The 19801-nt window shown below is 39.6% G+C and overlaps 1 protein-coding gene and 1 non-coding gene across 2 annotated transcripts; one reads left to right on the top strand and one right to left on the bottom strand.

Annotated features, from left to right (window-relative positions):
• The first annotated feature begins 1518 nt into the window (after positions 1 to 1518).
• Positions 1519 to 1625, top strand: LOC112174994. The gene has a single exon (XR_002926294.1). It is a non-coding gene; the product is annotated as a small nucleolar RNA R71 (small nucleolar RNA).
• Positions 1626 to 15379: 13754 nt separating this feature from the next.
• Positions 15380 to 16713, bottom strand: LOC112172239 (signal recognition particle 43 kDa protein, chloroplastic). Its single transcript, XM_024309504.2, has one exon. It carries the CDS (start codon positions 16608 to 16610, stop codon positions 15492 to 15494), a length of 1119 nt encoding a protein of 372 aa, XP_024165272.1. The 5' UTR covers positions 16611 to 16713; the 3' UTR covers positions 15380 to 15491.
• Between the last annotated feature and the right edge of the window lie 3088 nt (positions 16714 to 19801).

The raw sequence follows: 19801 nt of genomic DNA, 5'->3' as shown, positions 1-19801 counted from the left end.
ATTACGTTATCAGTTTTAAGTTTACCTAGACCTAAAGATACATAAACAGAATAAGGCATAACATTTATAGATGCACCTAGATCTAACATGGCATTCTCAAATCTAGTGTTACCAATAACGCAAGGAATGGTGAAGCTTCCAGGATCTTTGCATTTTGGGGGAAGTTTCCTTTGAATAACAGCTGAGACATTCTCATTCACCTTCACAACCTCCTTTTCTCGAATTCTCCTTCTTGTTGTACAAAGTTCCTTCAAAAATTTTGTATATTTGGGCACTTGCTTTATAGCTTCAAGAAGGGGAATGTTGACCTGCACTTTTTTAAAGGTATCCAAAACAGCCATGTCGCTTTCTTCTTGTTTGGATTTAGCAAATCTGCGAGGAAAAGGCAAAGGAGAAAAGAAAGCATTAGTATTAACCGGAACTGAAGAGTTAGACAATTTACCTTTGGTTTCTGGTTTCGTGGGGGATTGCAATGAGCCTTCAATCCTGGGCGTAGCAGATTCTGGGATTGCAAGGTCAGTTTCAATCCTGGACGTAGCAGATCCACTTTTATCCTTTTCTTTTGGCGTCATGCTTTCCTTTTTCTGCGTTGCAGGATCTTCTTCCTTGTCATTCTTCTGGACAATGACATCCTCCTCATCCTCTTGGACAACCTGGTTCTTCTTTGACGCCATAGGGGGGTCTATGGTGGTCCTTCCACTCCTTGTTGTTATGGCTTGTGCTTGCTCAAAGTGAGGATTAGGAATGGTGCCACTTGGGAGCTTACCTTGCTCATGAAATTTTCCCATGAACTCCACTACTTGGCTCATTTGTTTCTTCATCTCTGCCATGTCAGTACCAATGGTATTGATCTGTCTCTCATGATTATTTTGACCTGCAAGTAAAGCTTGAGTAGACTTTGCTAATGCTTTAATCAATTCATCATTAGAAGAAGAGACATTAGAATTAGAATTTGAAGTATTGAAAGAAGTAGGGTTTAGAGGAGCCTGAGGCTTTGGGAAGAAGCCTGGAGGACGTTGATTGAAGGCTTGAGAAGATGGTTGGGCGTTTTCATTGTCCTTCCAACGAAAATTGGGGTGATCCCTCCATCCAGGGTTGTAGGTGTTAGAATATGGGTCATTCCTTGGACGTTGGTACCCTTGTTGGAACCCTAGGGCGTTGACACCTTCAAAGTTTCCTCCTTCCATGAGTTGAGGGCATTGGTCAGACATATGCCCTTGCATTGAGCACACTCCACATACCATAACTTGTCCCTTCATTCCCTGAGAAACAATAGAAGTAAGCCTGTTAATTTTATCTTCCAATTGAACCAAAGTACTTACCTCATTAACTTTTTCACGTGTATGGGTGGACTTGGAACTGCCATATTGTTGTTGATTCAAGGCCCTATTCTCAATTAAGATCATTCCAGCTGCAGGTTCCTTGTCAACAAACGATCCTCCAGAAGCTGCATCGAGCATATCTCTTTCCAAGTTGGTGAGACCATCATAGAAGCAAGTGAGCAAGGTCTCATTCTTCATGCCATGTTGAGGGCATTGAGTGATAAGGGTCTTGAACCTTTCATAGTACTCTGCATAGGACTCATCTTGCCCTTGTTGAATGCCACTTATCTTCTTCCTAAGCATGATGATACGAGATGTAGGGAAGTATTTTTCCAAAAATGCCTTCATCATGTCTGCCCAAGATGTGATGCGTCCACTTGGCAACTCATAAAGCCATTGCTTTGCCTTGTCAGCCAACGAAAATGGGAAGGCTTTCAACTTCAAGATTTGCTCATCAGCTCCTTGTGGCTTCATGCTTGTGCAAATGAACTGAAACTCCATTAAGTGTTGATTGGGATCTTCCATAGAGAGACCATGGAATGTAGGAAGACGATGAAGTAGCCCAGATTTCAACTCAAAGTCAACTGTTGCTCCCTCAACTGCATCAGGGTAGGTTATACAAGTGGGGACACCACCTGGTGGAATCACAGAGGTTGAAAGTTGCCTAATGGTGAGAGCCATTGGTTGAGGTGTAGGCGTTGAAGCTTGCTCTTGGAAAAGTGATGAGATGTCGTAAACCTCTCCTTCTTCCTTTGGTGAAGACGAGCTTGCTTCCTTAAGCTTTTTATTGATTCGAATTGTTTTCAGAAGTTCAGGATCAAAAGGAACAAGCTCGCCTTTTGGATTTTTCCTTGTATGCATAAACGAGTTGAAGTACCTGAGGAACAAACAAGAATGGCGTTAGAACCCTAAGAAGAAAAACGAAAAACAAGGGGAAATAAATGTAAGGGACGAAATTATGAAAGACTAACACAAAACAAATTTTATTTCAACTAGAACTTGTAAATCAAGTTAGAAAAGAAATAGAATTCTAATCGTTAACAAAAACTTTCTCTCTACGTCGTTCGGTAACTCCTTTCCAACACGACCAGGTAGGTAAGGAACAATTTTGGTGGAGACAAAGCTCACTTGAGAACACTTCTCGTATCCAGACCAATCCTAGACATCGTGTTGTAATAAGATGCGCCTAGAGGAAGTAGAGATAGAGTCAATGTTAAAAACCAGAATTCCAAAACTACTCAAGTATGATTTACAACCTCTAACCGAAACTTGAATTAAAATTGTGAAAAATAGGTATTTTTCAATCCCCGGCGACGCGGCGCCAAAAATTGATACGCTAAAAACAAGCGCTCAACTTAACCCTGCAAGATGTAGTCGTTAGCAATATAGAGTAAGCAAGGATCGTTCGATGCCAGAGATTGAGGGTAACCAATTAATCACAAAGAAAATAAAAATAAACTAATCTAAACTAATCAAAGAACACAAATCAAACAAACAAAGAAACTAACTAAAAGAAAAGAAAACAACCATAGAATAAGGAGAAGAAGAAAGGAAGCAACGAAATAAAAGAAGAAAAGAAGAATAAATGTTTTGGGGGTTTTAGGGTTTACGAAAATTAAAGGAAAACAAAGAAAGCAATTTCAATTTTAAGTTTGAGAAAAATAAGATGGAGAAAACGTTAGAGACTCGGAAATCCACCACCAATTATTTTCGAACAATGTTAAGTTAACCTAGTTTCAATTACTAAGGTGTGAACAGAAATCAATCAAGAAACAAGTCGGAGCAGATCATGTCCCTTATTAATGTTTCCCTAATTACTTAGTCTACGTGAACGCACAATAGCTAAGCCTATCAAACATGCAATCAAGGTATAGAACGCTATCCTATCAACAACACATATAGTGTCAACATATTTGAAGCATTAAGATCTCATGGAAACGATTGATTATAGAGTTGCAGTCTAGTGTGGAACGCCTACCTAGCATGCTCTTCTAGTTGTTTAAAACATCAACTTTTGTTCAAAGTCATGCATACTTGTGGATTAGAAAACAAAACGATTAGGTGAATTATTTTCTAAACCTAGCTCCAATTACATGCATAAATCCTATGTTGGCCACCATAAAATAAACACATGCAAAAGTTTTCAATCAATCAGAGATAAACAACCAATCCACACCACAGATCAAGAAACTAAATTTAAACAAACATATGTTCTACATAATTGGGGCTTCAAACCTCGCCCCTAACAAAAGTAACTAGCCACACATCGTTTTAAATTCAACAATTAAAAACATGAGTATTCGATTACAAAAGAATAAAAACCGTAAAGAGCAGAGTATGAGAGCCACGAATTCACTTTTAGGCAGCCTTAGATGCAGGCAATCCTTCAAGATAGGGCACGGCAGGAGCTTGATGGAAGTGGATGGTGAATTGCACGGTTTTCCTTCTTGAATACTTGGGAATTTTTGAGACTTTGTGTGCTAGGGTTTGGGAGCAGAAGATGGCGCTGTAGGATGGTGCTCTCCAATGTTTTCAGAGCCTCTATATATATAGAATACACAGCCCAAGTTTCCTTTTCCAATTCAGCTTTGAAAGCCTCTCCTAGTTGCTTGAGTATTACTCTACTTGGTGCATAATTAAATGATTTTCAAGCCTTAATAATCTTCCCAAAATCTTGAGGAATCATTCTAGGACTCTCCTTCATATTTTCAGCAGCAATAACCTCCCAAAAATGCCCTGGAAATCCGTCCAAAGAAGAATTCTGCAAAACCGTCCTGTTTTGACTAGGATTCAATTTCTGACTCTGAAGCTTCCTTCTTGGACAAGGAACGACTTTGTCTTGACAATTTTCTGGATGGTTCTTGACTCCCACGTGCTCTATGACATCATATCATCTAGAATGATCAATAACCTTCTGGAAAAACTCCAAGAAAATAGCCGGAAAAGATCTCCCAAAAAGCTTCGTGAAAAGCTGACAGTTTCTGCCTTATCGGGAAGCATATTTCGACTTTGATTTCCTACTGCCTTGTTGACCCTTCAGACCAGTTATTTGGCTGTAGTCGAAGTATAACATCATTTATTTAAGGATCGCTGGACCTTTCTTCAAATTTGAAGATGGAATGATGCAAGAATTGCTCCTCAAAACCGTTCCCAGAAAGCTGATTCTGAAACTGCAGTTTTCTGCTTTGCAGCAACTGTTTTACACAACGATTTCCGTGGATTTCCTTTGTAATTTCTGGCCAAATGGTTGATCAAAATTGGTCCTCTGCATCAGTACTTCATGATCCATGGCTTCGTTGCTCCCTTTCAGCTCTTATTTCTCTTGAATCACTCCACGAACTACCTAAAAAGAAAACAAAGTTAAAACTGACTTTTTAAAGGAAATAGCTAAGAAAAGTGTAAGGGATTTCACACTATATTTGTCGCATTTATGCTCCTATCACTTCTCACCAGGGAGATAGTCTGTCGGGGGTATCTGAGGGGCAGGTTGTTCCATCTGGATCAAACATACGCAGGAGAGAAACCAGGAGCACCGTCCCAAGCCGCTTTGACTTCAACTTCTGATAAGCTAAGTGAGATTTGGTTGTGGCATCGCCGTTTAGGGCATCCATCTTTTAGTCTTATGAAGAAAACCATGCCTACTCTGTTTATTGGTGTGGATGAGTCAGTTTTACATTGTGAAACATGTGTTTTGGCCAAGAGTCATCGTGCTACTTATTCTCCTAGTATTTCTAATAAAAATGTTATTCCTTTTGAGTTGATTCATTCTGATGTTTGGGGACCTTCTAGAGAGCCTACTGTATCGGGTATGCGATATTTTGTGTTGTTTATTGATGATTGTACAAGATTGTCATGGGTTGCTCTTCTTCAAACCAAAGATGAAGTCTTCCCCGCTTTTCAAACCTTTCGTAATCTTGTTCAAACACAATATCATAGCACCATTAAAGTCCTTCGTTCTGACAATGGGGGGGAGTATGTTAATCATGTGTTCCAAGAGTTTTTTAACATCCATGGGATTGTTCACCAAATCACGTGTCCACAAACCCCAGAACAAAATGGAGTGTCCAAACGGAAAAACCGTCATTTACTTGATATGGCTCGTGCCCTTCTTTTTAGTGCTCATATGCCTAAGTATCTTTGGGGCGATGCTATACATGCTTCCTCTCATCTTATCAATCGTCTTCCATCCAGTGTCCTTCAAGGCAAAATTCCATTTGAGGTTCTCGCCTCTCATGTCTCCTTGCCATCCTTTCACAATCTTCTATCTCGTGTTTTTGGTTGTGTCGCCTTTGTCCATGTACCAACAAATCAGAGGTCTAAGTTGGATGCCCGGGCCCTTAAGTGTGTGTTTGTTGGCTATGGAGGTCATCAGAAGGGGTACAAGTGCTTTCGTCCACCCACCAGCAAGTATTATGTCACTATGGATGTTACTTTCTTTGAAGACATGAGTTATTTCTCCTCTTCAGATACAGCTCTTCAGGGGGAGAATTCATATTTTGAAGAGCTATATCATGGAAAGGGGGAGGAATCAGAGGGAGAAGGAGCAGACACACAGCCAAGAGGTATTTTGACGGATCCGGTTGAAACTATTAGCTCGCTGCGTCCAGCAGCAGAAGCACCAGTTCCCATCACTCAGAATGAGGTTGAAGACACAACTGCCCCTCCTGCCATCGCTTCTACCCCTGACCCACAGCTTCCTGGTATTGAAGATCACCCATTTGAGGTATGTCCATCCACTGATACTAGTAGTAGTGAGTCTAATGTTGAGTAATATGTGTTACCCCATAGGACCACTCGAGGTCAATCAGCCAAAAGATATGAACCTACTCTTACTGCCAAATCAACATATCCAGTAGCCAACTATATGTCCACTAGGAGGTTGTCTAAGTCATATGAATCATTTATGAATCAAATATCTACTGTATCAGTACCTAACAAAGTGCAGGATGCGTTGGGGGATCCAAAGTGGAGGACGGCTATGGATGAAGAGATGGAGGCGTTGCAGAAGAACAGTACTTGGAAACTTGTGCCTCCACCACAAGGCAAGAAGGTTGTAGGCTATTGTTGGGTGTTTACCGTAAAGCATAATGCAGATGGATCAGTGAATCGATACAAAGCACGTCTTGTAGCAAAGGGATTTACTCAGACGTATGGTATAGACTATGAAGAAACTTTTGCTCATGTTGCCAAGATGAATACTATTCGGGTTCTGCTCTCGTTCGCAGCTAGTTTAAACTGGCCACTCCGACAGTTTGATGTCAAGAATGCATTTCTTCATGGAGAGTTAGCTGAGGAAGTATACATGAGCCTCCCACCAGGGTATGTAGTTGCTTCTCCTGGTGAGTTTGTATGCAAATTGAGAAAGTCTCTGTATGGTCTCAAACAGTCACCTCGTGCTTGGTTTGGAAGATTTTCACAGTTCATGCGGAAGGTTGGTTACAGGCAGAGCAACTCAGACCATACCTTGTTTCTCAAGCATCAACAGGGGAAGGTAACAGCTCTAATTATCTATGTGGATGATATGGTAATCACTGGTAATGACACTGTTGAGATAGATAGACTGCAGAGACAGCTAGGCTCTGAGTTTGAGATGAAGGACTTGGGTGAGCTTAAGTACTTCTTAGGAATTGAGGTAGCCAGGGGGAGAGAAGGAATCTATCTGTGCCAGAGGAAGTATATTCTTGACTTGCTGACAGAGACAGGTTTGTTGGATTGCAGACCTCTTGACACTCCTATTAAGCAGAACCATGGTCTAGCTGAGTATCCAGATCAGGTACCTACTGATCGAGCTCGCTATCAGAGGTTAGTTGGGCGCTTGATTTATTTAGCTCATACCAGACCAGACGTTGCGTATGCAGTGAGCATGGTGAGTCAGTTTATGCATAATCCGAGTGAGAGTCACATGGATGCTGTTTTGCGAATTCTGAAGTACTTGAAGTCAGCTCCAGGTAGGGGAGTAATATTTTCTAAACACAACAACATTCTTGAGGTCTGTGGCTTCACAGATGCATATTGGGCTGGAAATATCAGAGACAGGAGGTCGACATCAGGTTACTTTACCTTTGTGGGAGGTAATTTGGTTACATGGAAGAGTAAGAAACAGAAAGTTGTGGCACGTTCTAGTGCTGAGGCCGAGTATAGAGGTATGGCTCACGGAGTGTGTGAATTGTTGTGGCTGAGAAATCTGTTATGTGATCTGGGTTTCATACTCAAAAATTCCATGCAGTTGTATTGTGACAACAAGGCAGCTATTGACATATCACAGAATCCAGTACAGCATGATCATACTAAGCATGTGGAGGTTGATCGTCACTTTATAAAGGAGAAGCTAGATGCCAAAATCATTAGCTTTCCTTTTGTTCCAACTGAAGAGCAACTTGCAGATGTACTTACCAAAGGAGTTTTCAGGAAGGCGTTTTATGACTCACTAAGCAAGTTGGGCATGGTTGATGTATATGCGCCAACTTGAGGGGGAGTGTTAGTGTGAGTCATCATTCCCTATTAGGAGTAGACTATAAGGGAATATATTATTGTAACTACTTACCTTGTATATGTTGTGTAGTACATTAGTACACAATAGTTGTAGTACGATTGTAATCTGTTTATATACACCACTGAATGGGTGTAATATTACATTAGAAAATTGATTCTCTCAATATTGTCTTATTTGACTCATTATTTCCATTTATGAAACAGGAGTGGTGATTTCCCAGAGAAGCCTGTTTGGTGTGCGGTGCAATTCGCAGCTCTAAAGGCCGGACCAAGTAAACAACTAAACAATTGTAAAACACATCCAATATCCTGAGGTCTAATCTGAATTGTTTGATGATTTTTTGACCCATGGATATGAAGCAGATGAAAACCATTAATGTCTTGTTTTGATATCGTTGTTTGAGCTAAATCATCAATGGTTTTATCACTATGTTGTTTCATTTATATCCTGAATGATTTTGGCCATACCTCTTTCATACAAGGAGATCATAGCTTTTGACGAAATAAGTTTTTCATGCTTAGTGAATGCATGTCTCTGTTCTAATGTTTTAAATTGTTCTTTTATCATACAAGGAGATCATAGCTTTTGACGAAATAAGTTTTTCATGCTTAGTGAATGCATGTCTCTGTTCTAATGTTTTAAATTGTTCTTTTATATATATACACACACACATATATATGTTGTTTATGTGGAGACTTGAGAGACCTTAATGTTGTGTTGAAGAGCATGATTATATGAGACACAATGTTAGTATGAACAACATAAAAGACCCTTTCTCTGAGTTGCATACAACGTTCCGAAGCTAAAAAAAATTTCATAATAGATCGATTTATAGGCTGTTGTGTTGGTGAAATTACAATAAAATTATAATTTCTATATGAGAAACTCGTTGACAAAAGGCTGAGGCGCGGGTATCTCGCTCTCTTTAAGGAGATTCAAGCCCTCTGCGGAACAATGCCGGTGCACCAGAAATCTCTTGACCTGTCCCCTCCAGGATACAACAGCCCAACAACAAGTTGTGTGGCTCACACCAATCTGCACAAATTGGAGGAACCCAAAGCTCCACCAAAAGAACACCTTTCTTTGGCCAAAAAACACACAAGAAACTTTGGGGGATTTTGGAAAGAAAATTGATGGGCGAATAGTAGTGTTTCGTAACAATATTACGTAAAAGCAATGATGTGTTTGAGCATGCAACTAATGGTGCTATTTATAGGCTCTTAGGACACTCCCTACAATTAATAGGGTAGTAACCAAATGCCATAGGTTACAAAAATTAAAACCCAAAATAAATCAAAATAAAACACCATGAGTTACAAAATAAAATTCAAAATAAATTCTGAATTTAAACACACAAATAAATTCATAAATTAAACACAAAATAAATTCACCCAAATTTAATTTCAATAATAAATAAAATATTAAAATGTTACAACATTCCCCCACTCATTTTAATATTTTAAAAACAAATATAAACCAAAGTTACCGGCCAAAGACGAACCATTATGCATCATGAAGGTGTGCTCTGCATTGAACCTTCACTTAGTGAAACAGCAATTCCTACTCCAGAGTTGATAGTGGTCTCAGACTTGAACTACAACTGCTTAAGGGAAAATAAGAACTACTGCTCACACATAATAATTCAGGTGTTAATTTGAGCTTTATTAGCCAGCACGTTACGGCCTTGTGCTTATCCCGGTTTTCATGAGTATATTTCAAGAATAAGCCCAATTCTTATAGAGAGCGGCCCCACTCTCACACTCATATAGGTAAAATCCGTCAAGGATGCTCTTGTAACTATGACATCCCACTCATATGAGCTACAAATTTTATTAAGAGTTTTAAGTGAACGCAACCTTCATATACGTTACAAGATTAATGCACTTACATCATAGGGATGAGTAAGAAAATATAGTGCATTTTTCTTACGGCCACCTTATGATTCGTTTTTCCCACTGAACCCAGTTTTTAGGATCTCTAATCACCGGGTTGGGTGTCCTCATATATGGCTCATGATGATATGGGCTTCATTCCCATCCCCCTCGATGTATTCCAGACATTTTCTCTTGCCAAGCCCTTAGTTAAAGGATCTGCAAGATTATCACATGATTTAACATAATTCACATTAATAATTCCATCACTCAAATATGATCTCACAGTACTGTGCTTTCTTCTTATAGGTCTGGATTTACCGTTATAATAACGGTTATTTACTCTACCAATAGCTGCAGTGCTATCACAATGAATCAATATAGGTGGTATAGGTTTTTCTCACAAGGGAATTTCATGCAATAAATCTCTCAACCAATTTGCTTCTTCACTTACTGAAGCTAGAGCAATAAGTTCAGCTTCCATGGTTGAATTAGAGATTATTGTTTGCTTCTTTGATTTCCAACAAATAGCACATCCACCTAATGAAAAAATATAACCAGTGGTAGAGAGAGAATCACCTGACAGAGTATTCCAATCGGCATCACAAAAGCCTTCAAGTACAGCAGGATATTTTTTATAAAATAATCCATAATTTTTAGTACCAAGCAAATATTTCATAACACGCTCAATTGCATGCCAATGTTCTTTACCTGGTTTACTTGTGAACCTGCTAAGTACTCCAACTGCATATGCAATATCAGGTCTAGTGCAGTCAGTTGCATAGCGCAAACTGCCAATTATGCTAGCATATTCCTTTTGATTAATCACATCATTTTCATTTTCAACAGGAAATAAGTGAACACTTGAATCAAAAGGAGTAGACACATGCTTGTGGCCAACATAATCATATTTCTTCAAAATTTTCTCAATATAATGTGACTGATCAAGAAAAATACCATCACATGTTTTTGTTATTTTCATGCCCAAAATAACATTAGCCTCACCAAGATCTTTCATATCAAAATTGCTCTTAAGCATAGTTTTTGTCTCATCAATTACATGCAAATTTGAGCCAAAAATTAACAGATCATCCACATAGAGACTAATAATAACATGTGAATTTTTCCAAGATTTATAATATATGCACTTGTCACATTCATTTGATTTATAACCATTTTCAATCATGCAGGAATCAAATTTTTCATGCCACTGTTTAGGAGCCTGCTTTAAACCATAAAGGGATTTAGATAACTTACATACCTTGTGCTCTTGACCAGGTGTTATAAAACCTTCTGGTTGGTCCATATAGATCTCTTCATCTAAATCACCATTTAGAAAAGCTGTTTTCACATCCATTTAATGAATAATCAAATCATGAATTGCAGCAATAGCAATCAATAATCTAATGGATGTAATCCTTGTAACCGGAGAAAAAGTATCAAAAAAGTCTAGATCATGTTTTTGCTTAAAGCCTTTAGCAACAAGTCTAGCTTTATATTTGTCTACACTTCCATCCGGTTTGAGCTTTTTTCTAAGGACCCATTTACACCCAATGGTTTTAAAACCTGTTGGTAAATCTACTAATTTCCAAATATTATTAGAAATTAGAGACTCCATTTCATCATTTACAGCCTCTTTCCAAAAAATTGCATCTGGTGATGATAAAGCTTCATGTAAAGAAATAGGATTTTCCTCAATATTATAAACATAACAGTCAGGGCCAAAATCTTTTTCAACTCTAGCTCTCTTACTTCTTCTAGGTTCATTTTCATTAGTTTCTTGTATATGCAAATTAGAAGAAGAAGAACTAGGTTGTGAAAAAATATTTTCTCTAGATTCTTGACCCCCACTATTTTTTGATTTAAAAGGAAATTTTTCTTCATGAAAAATTGCATCACCAGATTCAATCACAACATGATTTTCAACATCAAGAAATCTATAGGCTGTACTATTTAAAGCATATCTAACGAAAACACAAGTAGTAGCTCTAGCACCCAATTTTGGTCTTTTAGGGTCAATTAACCTCACAAAGGCTAGACAACCCCAAACTCTAAGATAACCCAAATTTGGTTTATGCCCCTTCCACACCTCAAATGGTGTAATTTTTGTATTTTTATGTGGCTCTCTATTCAACACATAACAAGCAGTTAAAACTGCTTCACCCCAAAGATTAGAGGGAGCACCTGAATCAATCAACATGGCATTTGTTAACTCAATCAAAGTTCTATTTTTTCTTTCTGCCACACCATTAGATGCAGGTGAATAAGGTGGAGTAACTTCATGAATCACTCCTAAAGATTGAACAAAAGAATTGAATTCAGAAGAATCATATTCTCTCCCTCTATCACTTCGGAGTCTTTTAATTTTTCTACCGAATTGATTTTCAACCTCAAGGAGGAACTCTTTAAATTTGGCAAAAGCATCACTTTTATTTTTCAACAAATAGACATGAGCATATTTAGAACAATCATCAATAAAAGTGATAAAATACATGTTACCTCCACAAGTTAAAATTCCCTCAAATTCACACAAGTCTGTATGAATTAATTCCAATAGCTCGGTATTCCTTTCAACATTTTTTTGAGGCCTTCTAGTAATTTTTGCTTTACTGCAAGTCTCACATTTTTCAAAATCTTTTTGCACTGAAGGAATTAAACCCAAGCTACTCATGATTCCCAAATATCTACTATTTATATGACATAAATGTGCATGCCAAAAATTCAAAGAAGAGAGCATATAAACTGAAGTAGATGCTTTATTATTGTTCTCAACATTCAATTTGAACATGCCATCACAAGCATAACCTTTGCCCACAAATACACCTTTTTTGGTGATCACATATTGGTCAGATTCCATAGTTTGTTTAAAACCAGCCTTATTAAAAAGATAACTAGACATCAAATTTTTTCTCATGGAGGGTGTATGCAACACATCTTTCAAAGTTAGCACCCTACCAGAAGTAAATTTGAGTTCCACCTCACCAGTTCCAAGCACATGAGTAGTATGTGAATCTCCAAGCATAACTGTTTTGGGCTCCTTAAAAGGAGTGTATTTCTTGAACCAATCTTTATCATAGCAGATATGCCTATTAGCACCACAATCTGCCCACCATCCTTCAACACTTTGAACCATATTTACATCAGTTATCATTGCCACATATGGTTCTTCAGTGACGTGAGCTTGAGGAACAGACTCACGTTTTCGGTAATTGCAATTTCGAGCAATATGCCCACTTTTGCCACAAACATAACAACAAGTATATTGTTGCTTATTTTCTGAAGGAGGATATTGGTTCTTATTCACATAGCTTGATTTGCCTTTATTCTGTTGGTGAGGTTTACCAACTTTTTTTCATATTTTTCTTCTTTGCCTGCATATGAGAATTTTTATGAAAATGACCATTGGGCATATTATTATTGGAAGATACTAAATTTACCTTGGAGGTGTCATTGTTTGTATCTTGCATAAGAACATCTTGACCTCTTGCTTCCTCCTCAACTCGGATGCAAGTCGTCAAGGTCTCCAAGAAAATCTCCTTTTGTTTGTAACGCATGGATTTTTGGAACTCTCTCCATGTTGATCTACAAAACGTCTCAACATTTCTTTGAATAACAGTGAGTAGTTCATTATAATCATAAACATTACATGAGAAATAAGTCAAGAGATAAAAAAGAATAGTTATACTCATCTTTCTCAAGTTGAGATTTCCCATATTGTCAAACGGTTTCTCTTGTGCATGCTCCATGTTGTTGAATCTCCTTAAAATTGTTGGTGAAATTACAATAAAATTATAATTTCTATATGAGAAACTCGTTGACAAAAGGCTGAGGCTCGGGTATCTCACTCTCTTTAAGGAGATTCAAGCCCTCTGCGGAACAATGCCGGTGCACCAGAAATCTCTTGACTTGTCCCCTCCAGGATACAACAGCCCAACAACAAGTTGTGTGGCTCACACCAATCTGCACAAATTGGAGGAACCCAAAGCTCCACCAAAAGAACACCTTTCTTTAGCCAAAAAACACACAAGACACTTTGGGGGATTTTGGAAAGAAAATTGATGGGCGAATAGTAGTGTTTCGTAACAATATTACGTAAAAGCAATGATGTGTTTGAGCATGCAACTAATGGTGCTATTTATAGGCTCTTAGGACACTCCCTACAATTAATAGGGTAGTAACCAAATGCCATAGGTTACAAAAATTAAAACCCAAAATAAAACACCATGAGTTACAAAATAAAATTCAAAATAAATTCTGAATCTAAACACACAAATAAATTTATAAATTAAACGCAAAATAAATTCACCCAAATTTAATTTCAATAATAAATAAAATATTAAAATGTTACAACATGTTGTACCGACATTGCGTACGTAATTGTTCTTGTATATATGTATTGTTTTGCCCGTATTTGGGGTGAAGGATAGTAAAGTTAACTGAACGTGGTCTTTTTTTTTTTTTTTAATGGTATCTCCTGCGCCCTCATGAACCTTGGACATTCTTTGTGGTTGAGCTTATCCAGAAATCCAAAACTTGCATCATTGACTGTCCTAAATTGACATTTGATTTGCTATTAGTAATCGTACCTCATGAGTCGAATGACACGGTGCAATTTTGAACACTATAGTTCACCACCGTAAGAAATGTCTCAAATTCTATTTGACAAGGTAACTTCTCTTGAAAATGTCTATGATCATTTGATGCAGTGGTATTGGTGCTTACTTTGTAATTGTAAATTATTTTTTTTTTTTGAAAAGGAATGAATTTTATTACTAAGTACAATTTGAATCATACATAAGGGCATCCAGTATAAACTCTCGAGCATTAACAAACCACTCAAGATATACATTAGAATCGAAACTATGATTAGCAAGCCTATGAGCTACTGTATTTGCTTGCCTAGGAGCAAAGATGACTCTAACTCCTACATTAGATTTCAGCAAGTCTTTGATATCAAGAATCAGGGCACTCAAAGGAGATAACGCACATTGCAAAGTATTAAGAGCCTGGTCAGCCAATAAACAATCACTTTCCACCACAGCATGAGAAATTTGCATTGCCTGTAGTAATTCCAGACCATTCTTCATAGCCAGAAGCTCTATATGAAGAGGAGAACTGACAAATTCATCATGTGTGAGAAAGCAGCAAGGAACTGCCCTTGGAGTTACAAAGCACACCCTCTGTACCTCCGAACTGGACATTGGTCAAAAAAGCACGGTCAACATTTAATTTAAGTACATAATCTTTAGGGACCTGCCATCGTTTACAACTCTTTTGACTAGCCGAAGCAGAACTATTGTTAGGCTTATTAGCCTGTAATGTTCCTCGTACCAAGCCATAGACAAGAAGAACAAACTTGGTCTACATTTAGACTGCCCTCTCCAAAGTTTTGTCATTTCGATTGTTCCAAAGGTTCCATAACAAGATGAGAAATTTATCAAACAAACTGGGAGTTAAAGAAGTAGCCTTCTCCAATAATCACTGTTTCCAAGACATACTTGAAGAAGAAAAGGAAAACCCGAGGGGGGGGGGGGGGGGGGGGGGGGGCGTCACCCAAGATCTCTCTAGCAATACCACATTTGCAAAATAAATGCTCAATGGTTTCAAACTTTGTAATTGTGAATAGAAAATTAGGAGTTCGTCTTATAGATTCATTCTTATCCATCCTGTTGTAATACTATCGGTTTGTTTGCAGAAATTTTTTTTTTTTAACAAAAAGTAAAAAAAAAAAAAACAAACAAACTATTGATAATGTAAGCCAGCATTTCAAATTTTCAGGTCAATGAATTTACAGGAAAATCAAAACTATCCCACATTGGGCACCCCGGTACCGGTACTACTCCCCTTGTCCTCAAACTCCTTGATCAAATCGGGGTCGACATTCTCCTCGGGCTCCCACGTGGCCTCATCTATATCCGTCCATTTGACCAAGTACTCCATCTTCCGATCGTCCCCGACTCTCTTCCCCATCACTCCCTCAGCCACAGCGTATTCCAACCCCGCCTCAAAGTCCCTCACCAAGTCCTCCCCAATGAACCGCGCGTTGACCCACTCGTTATCTCCACCGTCCTTCCATTTGACCAAATATTCGACGGCATCCCCCTTCCCTCTCTTCTCCAACAACTGGTGCACCTCCGCGTACTCGAACACCGCCCCCTCCAGCTCCCTAATCACGCTCTCCAACCCCAACCTCCTCGCGAACTGAACCGGGTTCCCCTTGGGAGTCGTGCTCAGTACCTCCTTGGCCAAATCCAACGGCTTCCGTCCTCTGTCGTCCTCCACCTCCGGGTCCGCCCCCAGCTCCACCAATAGCTTCACGACACCTGGCCTCACGTACCCGGCCGCCATGTGCAAGGCCGCTAACCCGCCGACGTTGTCCCTGTGATCGAGGTCCGCTCCGGCCTCCGCCAGCAGCCGGACGCACGGCTCGGATCCCAGACCGGCGACGAACAGAAGAGCCGTGCGGCCGTCGGAGTCGACGGCGTCAACGTCGCGGTCGTCTTCGGCTTCCAGGAGCTCCCTGAGAGCGGCGTCGTCGGCCTTTTTGGCAGCGGTCCACCAGGGGCTGTCGTACTCGGCAACCACGTCTTTGGCTATGGAGTCGGAGGAGACCCAGGAAGGGGCGTGCCCGTCTTTCCACTGGATCAAGTACTGCATTCCGGTGCCACCCTCCACCGCTCTGCTGCCGATTATCTTGTCGACTTCTCCGTACGACTCGTCGGCGGAGTCTGATGAGAGCGGTTTCTGCGTTTCGAGGAATTGGTTTTGTTGGTTTTGGATGACGGAGATGGATGATTTGGGGGCGGGTCTGAGTCTGAGGCGGATGATGAGGTGGGGTTGGGAAGGGAAAGAGGAGGCGGTGAGGTTGGGGGAGAGTTTGAGGCCGCCGGAGATGGAGTACTGGTTGACGAAGAGGGCTTCCATGGAGTCCGGTGGGTTACTGAGCTTTCATCGAGAGAGAGAGAGAGAGTGAAGAGGAGAGAGTGTGGGAGAAAGAAATCGGTTAAGGATAAGAAATCCCATCCAATCCATTTCATCTTGGGGAAATCTTGTTTGTTTTCGCGCGAGTGGGACATGCATTGGGCCTATTTGAATCACAATCACACTTTCGAGTTTTCAACTTTGGGCCTGTATAAGTTTATGATCTGCATGCTTCTAACGTCGAGCTAGCTACATATGGTTTATCCTTTTTTTTTTTTTTTGAAATAATGGTTTATCCTTATCAGGTCCTAGTCTCAAATTTACCTCCTGCATGCTTCATTCAACCATGCATATTTATTAGGGAACATGTACATTCGCCTTGATTTCAGCTACACTAATTTCACTTACTCAAATAAATTATAAACTTTTCCCCTTACCTATAAGATTACTCATTTTATCCCCTAATACTCAATTATGTTGTTTTATTTATTTTTAAGACTATTTTGCCTTTTCTATGTCACATAAAGAGAGTGGAAGAACCTACTGCAAAACTCGGATCGATCGGCGTCTAAAGGTTGCAACTTTCTTCTTGTCCAGCGGCGCTCATGGTCGGCGTTGGTTCGCCTCGCCGGTTAGGGGCTGCTGCCGGATGGGAATTTGAATACTACATGCCTGGGGGCTCCTTGGAGAGAGTTTGAATCGGGTTTTGGCATGGAGGGGTTTGGCGACAAGTCTCGAACGCCATCTTCCTTGCTGTGGTTGTGTGTACAAGCGTGTCTTCCAGAATCTGGGAGGGCTGATGCTTGCTGGATCAGAGGGCATAACAGCATGGTGAAGCTGGTTCGTGGAGGCGCGGCTTGACGTGGGGATTGAGACTGTGTTGAGGTTTGAGGCGCGGCGACTTGAAGCGCTACTGCTTGAGGCGAGGCGATGATTGTCGCGGTGGAGTGGGGAGACGGCTTTGGGACAAGGCGGAGGAACCGTTGGAGCTGCATATGAATTGTGCATCCGGCCAGTGGGGTGGAAAATGAAGTTGGGGCTGGGTCAAGCCACTCTTTCCTGGGCCTAAGTTCGGGCTCTCTTCTTGGGCCTGCCTTCTTGGGCTGGGTGATGTGGGCTGGGGTTTGCTGCCCTAGTCCTTTTTATGTTTTCAGTTAGTCTTTTACAATAATTCCCTTTGTTTAGGGAACTCTATTTCCTTTGTTTTTAGGGCAACTATAAGTTTTTATCTTTAGACTTGCTTATTTACTATGTTATTTCATACTCTGTAGACGTGCTTAACTAAGTGAGCATGGGTACCGTTAAATGATCAGATCTAATCTATGTATCGCTGTGGTTCGCCGCAAACTCTTTATCTACCCAGAGATGGTAAAGGGAGGATATGTAATGGTCTTTTCTAGCCTGAGTATTAATATATATATATATTGACATGATATTCTTCAAAAAAAAATATATAAAAAATAAAGAGAGTGGAAGAGAGATAAGTTATCAGAGACTTTACCAAACTCCAGACTCTGATCATCGAACTCCGGCTACCGGTCACCAGAGTCAGATCACGTTCGCGGTACTTCACCAAAGGTCTCCAAAAACATCGTCGGAGATCATATAGGTCACAAGAGATTTTTATTATTCCCAATAAACTTTTATTGCTCACCAATAAAACCCAATAAATTTTTATTTCCCTCCAATAAAAGTTAAAAGTTTTTTTTTATTGGGGGTGCAATAAAAACTTATTGAATTTTACTGAGGGGCCATAAAATTTAATTAGGGGGAAATATGACTGATCTCCCTAAAATTAGACATTTTATTAACCTCAAATAAAAATTTTATTGCCCCCTAATAAAAATTTATTGCCCCCAATAAAAGTTTAAGTGATGATCAATTTCAGTGAAAAATAAAGAGGTTCTAGATTTTGAAAGTTTGAAGAAGTTTATTGACCCCAATAAAAGTTTTATTGAGGGCCATCAATGTCAAACGAGATCTCCGTAAGTACATATTGTGTGTGCAAACCATCAAACAAAACGTGCCACCACAATTTAATGATCAAAAACACATTCCCACAACAAGTAGGGGTCGTCCACGGGCCGGGCTGGGCCTTACAATATTTTGACATAATGACAGGCCCCTTCATTATAAATTTCAAGATCCAAGTCTGTCCATATAAACAGGGCTTTTTCGGGCAAGGGTGGTAGCCCTCGTTTATCCTGGCCGGGCCGAGCCAAGCCTATGTACTCTAGTTTCAAATAATTTAATCTACAATTAACTTTTTACCTAAGTAAGTTAATTAAATGACGTAGTCGGATTGATAACTAGGTTTACCAGCAATAAACCTAAAACAAAGATTCTGGAGTCCACCAGAGATAAAAGAGAAAACTCTCAATTTTGATTGATAATATGATAAAAGATAGTTCTGCAGCCGTTTAAGGTTGCTTATATATGAGAAAAGAAACCCTAGGGCGACTAACAATGAAACCCTAAAGCCCATAGATTAAAACAAAACAAATCCAAAATAAACTAGAAAACCTAAAATAAAAAGAATGTAAAACTAGCCTAAAAATATTAAATCACGAATCGGATAATTAAGACGATACATTTTGGCCTAAATCTAATAGGGCTCACCAAAGTGAGTCTTGAAGATCCCGTCGTTCCCATTCTGGAAAGGTATCATGCGTCTCAAACGGACATTCTGGCCAAAAGTTAGTCAAATCTGATTCAAAATCAAAACCTGACTTTTCGCACGAGAAACCCGAAAGTCCAAAACCAAATCTTCTTGAATATTCCAGCAGCTAGTAACCTGATTACGCGTGAGTTACCTATTTTCCAATCACTTTTCTTGATTCTATGCCGCTTCTTTACTTTTATCGTTTTTCGGCTAAACTGGGTCCATTCTTGTCCTACATCATCCTCCTCCACCATGAAAGAACTCGTCCTCGAGTTCCTCTTGAATAAAGGACAAGAATAGGGAGACAAAAGACCTGAGAAAAAAATTAGACAATTGAACCTGTAGATTATTGGCCGGATCTTCTGCATATTCTGATGGCACAATCATGAACCCAACGCCAAAGATGAGTTTGTCATATGCATTTTGGCTTTCATAGGCAACCTTAGTATATTCTTCTCGGCTCTCAAGGTTGCATTCTTGAATGACATCTGGTTCTGAATGATTTATTTCAGGCTCCAAAACTTCTTCATTA

Source organism: Rosa chinensis, chromosome 6 (assembly GCF_002994745.2).
Source record: "Rosa chinensis cultivar Old Blush chromosome 6, RchiOBHm-V2, whole genome shotgun sequence".
In the NCBI taxonomy this organism is placed as follows: domain Eukaryota; kingdom Viridiplantae; phylum Streptophyta; class Magnoliopsida; order Rosales; family Rosaceae; genus Rosa; species Rosa chinensis.
The sequence above is the reverse complement of the archived record's forward strand: the minus strand, read 5'-3'. Positions and strand labels throughout refer to the sequence as shown.

Bases quoted from the DNA above. Each gene is read 5' to 3' on its own strand.
- LOC112172239 (XM_024309504.2), bottom strand. From the start codon at position 16,610: ATGGAAGCCCTCTTCGTCAACCAGTACTCCATCTCCGGCGGCCTCAAA.